We start from the raw sequence: 8,548 nt of genomic DNA on the forward strand, positions 1-8,548 counted from the left end.
GTGTGGCTGTGTTGTGTGGCTCAGTGTGGCTCAGGGTGTGGCTGTGTTGTGTGGCTCAGTGTGGCTCAGGGTGTGGCTGTGTTGTGTGGCTCAGGGTGTGGCTGTGTTGTGTGGCTCAGGGTGTGGCTGTGTCGTGTGGCTCAGGGTGTGGCTGTGTTGTGTGGCTCAGGGTGTGGCTGTGTTGTGTGGCTCAGGGTGTGGCTGTGTTGTGTGGCTCAGGGTGTGGCTCAGGGTGTGGCTGTGTTGTGTGGCTCAGGGTGTGGCTCAGGGTGTGGCTATGGGTGTGGCTCAGGGTGTGGCTCAGGGTGTGGCTAGGGGTGCGGCTCAGGGTGTGGCTAGGGGTGCGGCTCAGGGTGTGGCTAAGGGTGGGGCTCAAGGTGTGGCTCAGGGTGTGGCTAGGGGTGTGGCTCAGGGTGTGGCTCAGGGTGTGGCTCAGGGTGTGGCTAAGGGTGGGGCTAAGGGTGGGGCTCAAGGTGTGGCTCAGGGTGTGGCTAGGGGTGTGGCTCAGGGTGTGGCTCAGGGTGTAGCTAGGGGTGCGGCTCAGGGTGTGGCTCAGGGTGTGGCTAGGGGTGCGGCTCAGGGTGTGGCTAGGGGTGCGGCTCAGGGTGTGGCTCAGGGTGTGGCTAAGCGTGCGGCTCAGGGTGTGGCTCAGGGTGTGTCTAGGGGTGCGGCTCAGGGTGTGGCTAAGGGTGCGGCTCAGGGTGTGGCTCAGGGCGTGGCTCAGGGTGTGGCTAGGCGTGCGGCTCAGGGTGTGGCTGAGGGTGTGGCTGAGGGTGTGGCTCAGAGTGTGGCTGAGGGTGTGTTACGGACCCGAGTCCAGCGTCCGAGCACGGAGCAGTGACGACCACGCCATCTGTGGGTCAGCTCCCGAAACCCCCTCCAAATGGACGATGCCACTAGTGAGGGACGAGATATACCGGCCACAGGGGCTGGTTTCCCGTCTTGTTCAGCTCGTAACATAGCCGCTGCTGACCTCTGGTGAGGTGGCGCTTAGACAGCAACGCCATCTATGAAGTGGATAGGTGGACGTTTGTGTCTAAGCCTGTGAGGTGCCCTAGGGTGTCCCTAGTACTGATGACGTGTCTGATTACAGAGTCGACCTGGGACTGCTGGATTGGACGATGGTCAGTCTACCCAAGGCAGCCTTAGTATCTCCACGCATTTGCTGCAGAAGCTGTGAGTCACCCCCCGGATGAACACTGTTGTGTTAGCCTGCCTATGAGGTGGCAGAACAGGGATTGTCGTACCCGGGCTGACTGGTGGAGAAGACTAGCCACTGGGGTGTTGTGGTGAGGAGAGTGATCTGTGGAATCACACGAGGCTCCTGCCTAGGGCTCGCAACCCTAGTATCGGTCGTGGAGTGGCCTACGCAGCGTAGCTGATTGGAACCTGCCAGCTACAGGCTGGATTTGTGGTTGAAGGCCTCCACGACGGTGCACCCAGTGGGACTGTGATTCGGCTGGCCTGTGGCCGGGGTAGACTCGTCTAGAGAATCTAAGGATTCATCGTGAGGCCACAAGAAGAGGACCAGGGCTACTCATCGTGAGCACCGTGGAGCATCCCGTGTCTTCGGAGGAAGACGAGTTATTGTAAATAAGAAGTGTAGTAATAGCAACCCCGCGTGTGACTGTGATATATTTATTTATGGTGGTGGTAGCAATATATATTTAATTTTGTGTATTTGTATCCCTTCCCCTTTAATTTACTTGCGTTACGGAACACACCCCTTGAAAGCCACTACTAACTTGGGGCCGGATACCCAAACTCTAATAAGATCAGAGAAAGAACCCAGTTGCAACCCAATAGGCCGTAACAGGGTGTGGCTAGGGTGCAGCTCAGGGTGTGGCTAGGAGTGTGGCTGAGGGTGTGGCTGAGGGTGTCTCTCAGGGTGTGGTTGAGGGTGTGTCTCAGGGTGTGGCTCAGGGTGTGCTACACACAGTGTCAGCCGCCTGGAGTGACCGCCGCAGGAACTACACATCAACACCTAGAGGACCACTTGTGTGTGTGTACTTGGCCCTCTCTTGTGTGGTGCTCTACAGTGGCCCTCTCTTGTGTGTACAGGTACAGGTCACCTGGGGAACACTGACAGTGGTACAGGTCACCTGGTGAACACTGACAGTGGTACAGGTCACCTGGTGAACACTGACAGAGGTACAGGTCACCTGGTGAACACTGACAGAGGTACAGGTCACCTGGTGAACACTGACAGAGGTACAGGTCACCTGGGGAACACTGACAGTGGTACAGGTCACCTGGGGAACACTGACAGAGGTACAGGTCACCTGGGGAACACTGACAGTGGTACAGGTCACCTGGTGAACACTGACAGTGGTACAGGTCACCTGGTGAACACTGACAGAGGTACAGGTCACCTGGGGAACACTGACAGTGGTACAGGTCACCTGGGGAACACTGACAGAGGTACAGGTCACCTGGTGAACACTGACAGAGGTACAGGACCCATGGACAGACCGTTGTATGCGTCGCGTGTAAACTGACTGTCAATAATAATCGCCTGGTTGACGGGAAGTTAAGGAGCATATGGTCAGGGTTTATGAGGCAGGCCGCGCCCAGCCTGCCTCATAAACCCTGCCTCCTCACACAGGAAAATATACCAACCTTCCTTCACTTTCTAAACATGAAATCAAGAAATATAAACGACTTGTTACAAGCCGTCGACTTGTATTAGTGGAGGTGTGGTCGACCACACCTGAGGTCGGGTTGGGTGGTCCAGCTGCAGGGTGGTCGACCTGGTCCACCAGGCTGTTGCTTGGAGCGACCCGCAGGCCCACATACCCACCACAGCCCGGTTGGTCCGGCACTTCTTGCAAGAACTTGTCTAACTGCCTCTTGAAGAACCTTTGTTCCGACAATATTTCTAATGCTTGCTGGGAGGGTATTGAACAACCGCGGACCTCTGATGTTCAGTGTTCTCTGATTGTGCCTATGGCACCTCTACTGTTCAGACAGTGTTCTCTGATTGTGCCTATGGCACCTCTACTGTTCAGACAGTGTTCTCTGATTGTGCCTATGGCACCTCTACTGTTCAGACAGTGTTCTCTGATTGTGCCTATGGCACCTCTACTGTTCAGACAGTGTTCTCTGACTTCCTTCCATTGTAACAGATACAAGCGTATGTTTCCTATCGTGGCTCTCTCTCTCTCTCTCTCTCTCTCTCTCTCTCTCTCTCTCTCTCTCTCTCTCTCTCTCTCTCTCTCTCTCTCTCTCTCTCTCTCACTCTCTCTCTCACTCTCTCTCTCACTCTCTCTCTCACTCTCTCTCTCACTCTCTCTCTCACTCTCTCTCTCACTCTCTCTCTCACTCTCTCTCTCACTCTTACTCTCACTCTTACTCTCACTCTTACTCTCACTCTCTCTCACTCTCTCTCTCTCTCTCTCTCTCTCTCTCTCTCTCTCTCTCTCTCTCTCTCTCTCTCTCTCTCTCTCTCTGTTGCAATCCAAAAATATGCAGTCTGCCCACCCTTCTCTTTCTTGCCTGATTTTTGTTGCCTGGTCGTAGAATTCCATTAGCCCTGTGAGGCAGGACCTGCCATCCCTGAACCCATGTTGATGCTGTGTTACAAAGTTCCTTCGCTCCAGATGTTCCACTAGCTTTTTACGCACATTTTTCTCTCAATTTTCTTCACACACACACCACACACGCGTGTGTGTGTGTGTGTGGTACTCACCTATTTGTACTAACCTATTTGTGCTTGCGGGGGTTGAGCTCTGGCTCTTTGGTCCCGCCTCTCAACTGTCAATCAACAGGTGTACAGGCTCCTGAGCCTATTGGGCTTTCATATCTACATTATAAACTGTGTATGGAGTCAGCCTCCAAACACCTGGGTGTATGGAGGCTGATCACTGCCTAATGCATTCCATCCGTCAACTACTCTGACTCTGAAAAAGTTCCTTCTAATGTCTCTGTGGTTCATGTGGGTACTCAGTTTCCACCTGTGTCCCCTTGTTCGCGTCCCACCAGTGTTGAATAGTTTTTCTTTGTTTACCCGTCGATTCCTCTGAGGATTTTGTAGGTTGTGATCATGTCCCCCCTTACTCTTCTGTCTTCCAGTGTCGTAAGGTGCATTTCCCGCAGCCTTTCCTCGTAACTCATGCCTCTTAGTTCTGGGACTAGTCTAGTGGCATACCTTTGGACTTTTTCCAGCTTCGTCTTGTGCTTGAGAAGGTACGGGCTCCATGCTGGGGCCGCATACTCCAGGATTGGTCTTACATATGTGGTGTACAAGATTCTGAATGTGTGTGTGTGTGTGTGTGTGTGTGTGTGTGTGTGTGTGTGTGTGTGTGTGTGTGTGTGTGTGTGTGTGTGTGTGAGTGTGAGTGTGTGTGTGTGTGTGTGGTGAGTGGGCATCGTGAAGACAATGACTCAGGTCTTGGCATCAGGACACAAGGGCGGGCGTCAGCATGGCTGACTATGGTATTGTCAGCTGTGGTCGTCCAACACTCTGGCCTCTGATCGTAGACCTGCATCGTGTAGCGCTGCACGTCGTCGTGTAGAGGGCGCCCCATGCGTCATGTTGGGGGGGGGGGGGTGGTCACAATGGTCCGTCATGTTGGGGGGCGTCACAACGCTACCATTCTACCAGGTCATTCTTCCTGGTCATTCTACCTGGTTATTCTACCTGGTCATTCTACCTGGTCATTCTCCCTGGTCATTCTACCTGGTCATTCTACCTGGTCATTCTCCCTGGTCATTCTACCTGGTCATTCTACCAGGTCATTCTACCAGGTCATTCTTCCTGGTCATTCTACCAGGTCATTCTTCCTGGTCATTCTACCTGGTCATTCTCCCTGGTCATTCTCCCTGGTCATTCTCCCTGGTCATTCTACCTGGTCATTCTACCAGGTCATTCTTCCTGGTCATTCTACCAGGTCATTCTTCCTGGTCATTCTTCCTGGTCATTCTACCAGGTCATTCTACCAGGTCATTCTACCTGGTCATTCTACCTGGTCATTCTCGTGAGTGTGTCCCAAGTGCCTCATGACCTGGGGACACTCCCAGTACTGTCTTAAGTGTGTCTCAAGTGCGTCATGACCTGGGGACACTCCCAGCACTCTCGTGAGTGTCTCAAATGCGTCATGACCTGGGGACACTCCCAGTACTGTCGTGAGTGTGTCTCAAGTGCATCATGACCTGGGGACACTCCCAGCACTCTCGTGAGTGTATCCTAAGTGCCTCATGACCAGGACAAGATGGCGGACAGTGAGCCACGTGGTGACCCCCGGCAGGCGAGGTGAGGTGGTGGGCGGGGCCTGGGCGGGCCTCAGTCGGCCGCCAGACACCGCCGGTGACGGACGTGTCCCACCACGCTCTGGCTCCTCGTGCCCCGCTCTCTTGTCAGGTGTAATTGTGAAATACAACAACGTGAGTGATTGTTAATACAACACACGGACGCTGCTCAGCAGTCACTTGTTTACACCAACCAGCTCAACGGCTCTGCGTTAATGAGGAAGTGATGAGTTGTTTGTGTTGATCAGCAAGTAATTGTAAAGTTATTGATAAGACATCAACTCCAAGGAGGTGTTGGAGGGGCATGTGTGACCCTGACCGTGGCCCCAGCATCATGGTCCTCATGCGGGCCCTTGGACCCGTGGCCCCTGGACACATGGCCCTCAAGTGTGGCCCTGGACCCGTGGCCCTCAAGTGTGGCCCTGAACCTCTCCTGCTGCTGCTGTTGCTGACGACTACTGTTTCAGGTAGGCCCATCCTCCTAGACTTGTCTGTGGGAAGGGGGATACATGGTTGTCTGTGGGACGGGGGATACATGGTTATCTGTGGGACGGGGGATACATGGTTATCTGTGGGACGGGGGATACATGGTTGTCTGTGGGATGGGGATACATGGTTGTCTGTAGGACGGGGGATACATGGTTATCTGTGGGACGGTGGATACATGGTTGTCTGTGGGACGGGGATACATGGTTGTCTGTGGGACGCTGGATACATGGTTATCTGTGGGACGGGGATACATGGTTGTCTGTGGGACGGTGGATACATGGTTGGCTGTGGGACGGTGGATACATGGTTGTCTGTGATACGGGGATACATGGTTGTCTGTGGGACAGGGATACATGGTTGTCTGTGGGACGGGGATACATGGTTGTCTGTGGGACGGGGATACATGGTTGTCTGTGGGACAGGGATACATGGTTGTCTGTGGGATGGGGATACATGGTTGTCTGTGATACGGGGATACATGGTTGTCTGTGGGACAGGGATACATGGTTGTCTGTGGGACGGGGATACATGGTTGTCTGTGGGACGGGGATACATGTTTCCTATATTGATGAAAGGCATCAGGAGAACAACAGAATTACACTTAGTTCGCAAGAGGCTTGGATACACATGTACACGGCGTCTAGGCTTACAGGTTCCGGAAGATGAGAGGAAATGTCAGCACTGTGGAGACATGCCCGACACACCACAAATGTACTCTCTAGAAAGAAGACGAGAGAGATACCAAATATATACACATGGAAAATACTGGAGGGTCAGGTCCCAAATCTACACAGTAAAAATAACAACGTACTGGAGTGAACGATATGGAAGAAAATGCAGAATAGAACCAGTGAAGAGCAGAGGTGCCATAGACACAATCAGAGAACACTGTATAAACATCAGAGGTCCAGTAAAGAGCAGAGGTGCCAAAGGCACAATCAGAGAACACTGTATAAACATCAGAGGTCCAGTGAAGAGCAGAGGTGCCATAGGCACAATCAGAGAACACTGTATAAACATCAGAGGTCCAGTGAAGAGCAGAGGTGCCATATGCACAATCAGAGAACACTGTATAAACATCAGAGTTCCGCGGTTGTTCAACGTCCTCCCAGCGAGCATAAGAAATATTGCCGGAACAACCGTGGACATCTTCAAGAGGAAACTAGATTTATTCCTCCAAGGAGTGGCGGACCAACCGGACTGTGGTGGGTATGTGGGCCTGCGGGCCGCTCCAAACAACAGCCTGGTGGACCAAACTCTCACAAGTCAAGCCTGGCCTCGGGCCGGGCTTGGGGAGTAGAAGAACTCCCAGAACCCCATCAAGCAGGTATATGTGGGCCTGCAGGCTGCTCCAAGCAACAACCTGGTGGACCAAACTCTCACAAGTCAAGCCTGGCCTCGGGCCGGGCTTGGGCAGTAGAAGAACTCCCAGAACCCCATCAACCAGGCATCAACGCGTTGTTATTTTACTGTGTAGATTAGGGACCTGGCCCTCCAGTATTTTCCATGTGTATATTATTTGGTATCTCTCTCGTCTCCTTTCTAGTGAGTACATTTGGAGAGCTTTGAGACGATCCCAATAATTTAGGTGCTTTATCTCGTCTATGCGTGCCGTATGTGTTCTCTGTATTCCCTCTATTTCAGCAATCTCTCCTGCTCTGAAGGGGGAAGTGAGTACTGAGCAGTACTCAAGACGGGACAACACAAGTGACTTGAAGAGTACAACCATTGTGATGGGATCCCTGGATTTGAAAGTTCTCGTAATCCATCCTATCATTTTTCTGGCTGTCGCAATATTTGCTTGGTTATGCTCCCTAAACGTTAGGTCGTCGGACATCATTATTCCCAAATCCTTTACATGCTGTTTTCCTACTATGGGCAGATTTTGATTGTGTTTTGTACCCTGTATTATGTTTAAGGTCCTCATTTTTACCGTACCTGAGTACCTGGAATTTATCATTGTTAAACATCATGTTATTTTCTGCTGCCCAGTCGAAAACTTTATTAATATGTGCTTGTAGTTTTTCAATGTCTTCAGCAGAGGTAATTTTCATGCTGATTTTTGTGTCATCTGGAAAGGATGACACGAAGCTGTGACTTGTATTTTTGTCTATATCTGATATGAGAATAAGGAACAGCAGTGGTGCAAGGACTGTACCCAGAGGTACAGAGCTTTTAACTGTGCTTGAACTCTATTTTATATGGTTGACTGTTGCTCTGTGTGTTCTGTTCGACAGAAAACTGAGTATCCAGCATCCTAATTTACCAGTTATTCGCAGTGACCCCATTTTGTGTGCTATCACGCCATGGTTACATTTGTCGAATACCTTTGCGAAGTCCGTGTATATCACCTCAGCATTCTGTTTTTCTTCTAATGCCTCAGTGACTTTGTCGTAGTGGTCAAGTAGCTGTGAGAGGCACGATCTTCCCGCTCTAAATCGCTGAACACACCACCAGTGTTGAGTGGTACACTCAACACTGGTGGTGTAGTAACCCTGGGGTCAGTAGGGTGTAGGGTGTAGGGTGTCAGCCATTATGGGTGTGTGAGGAAGTCAAGGTTACCGGAACTACTCCTGTCAGTTATTATTCCACTCTAGTGGTGGTGGGGCGCGTGCTCTGTACTCTCTCTCTCTCTTACTTGAGCACTCTTACCTGTGTACTGTGCTCCCCGCCACCACCTGTGTACTGTGCTCCCCGCCACCACCTGTGTACTGTGCTCCCCGCCACCACCTGTGTACTGTGCTCCCCGCCACCACCTGAGCACTGTGCTCCCCACCACCACCTGAGCACTGTGCTCCCCACCACCACCTGA

The 8,548-nt window shown here is 52.1% G+C and overlaps 1 protein-coding gene across 1 annotated transcript in view; it reads left to right on the forward strand.

Moving 5' to 3' along the window:
• The first annotated feature begins 277 nt into the window (after positions 1-277).
• The window catches only part of LOC138353547 (spidroin-1-like), an 11,381-nt gene continuing 3,110 nt past the window's right edge, over positions 278-8,548 (forward strand). Inside the window, exons 1-2 of the mRNA XM_069306722.1 lie at positions 278-797; positions 5,496-5,714. Coding sequence (XP_069162823.1) covers positions 278-797; positions 5,496-5,714 — 739 coding nt within the window. The remainder of the gene's footprint in view (positions 798-5,495; positions 5,715-8,548) is intronic.

This window comes from Procambarus clarkii, chromosome 58 (assembly GCF_040958095.1).
Source record: "Procambarus clarkii isolate CNS0578487 chromosome 58, FALCON_Pclarkii_2.0, whole genome shotgun sequence".
NCBI lineage: Eukaryota > Metazoa > Arthropoda > Malacostraca > Decapoda > Cambaridae > Procambarus > Procambarus clarkii.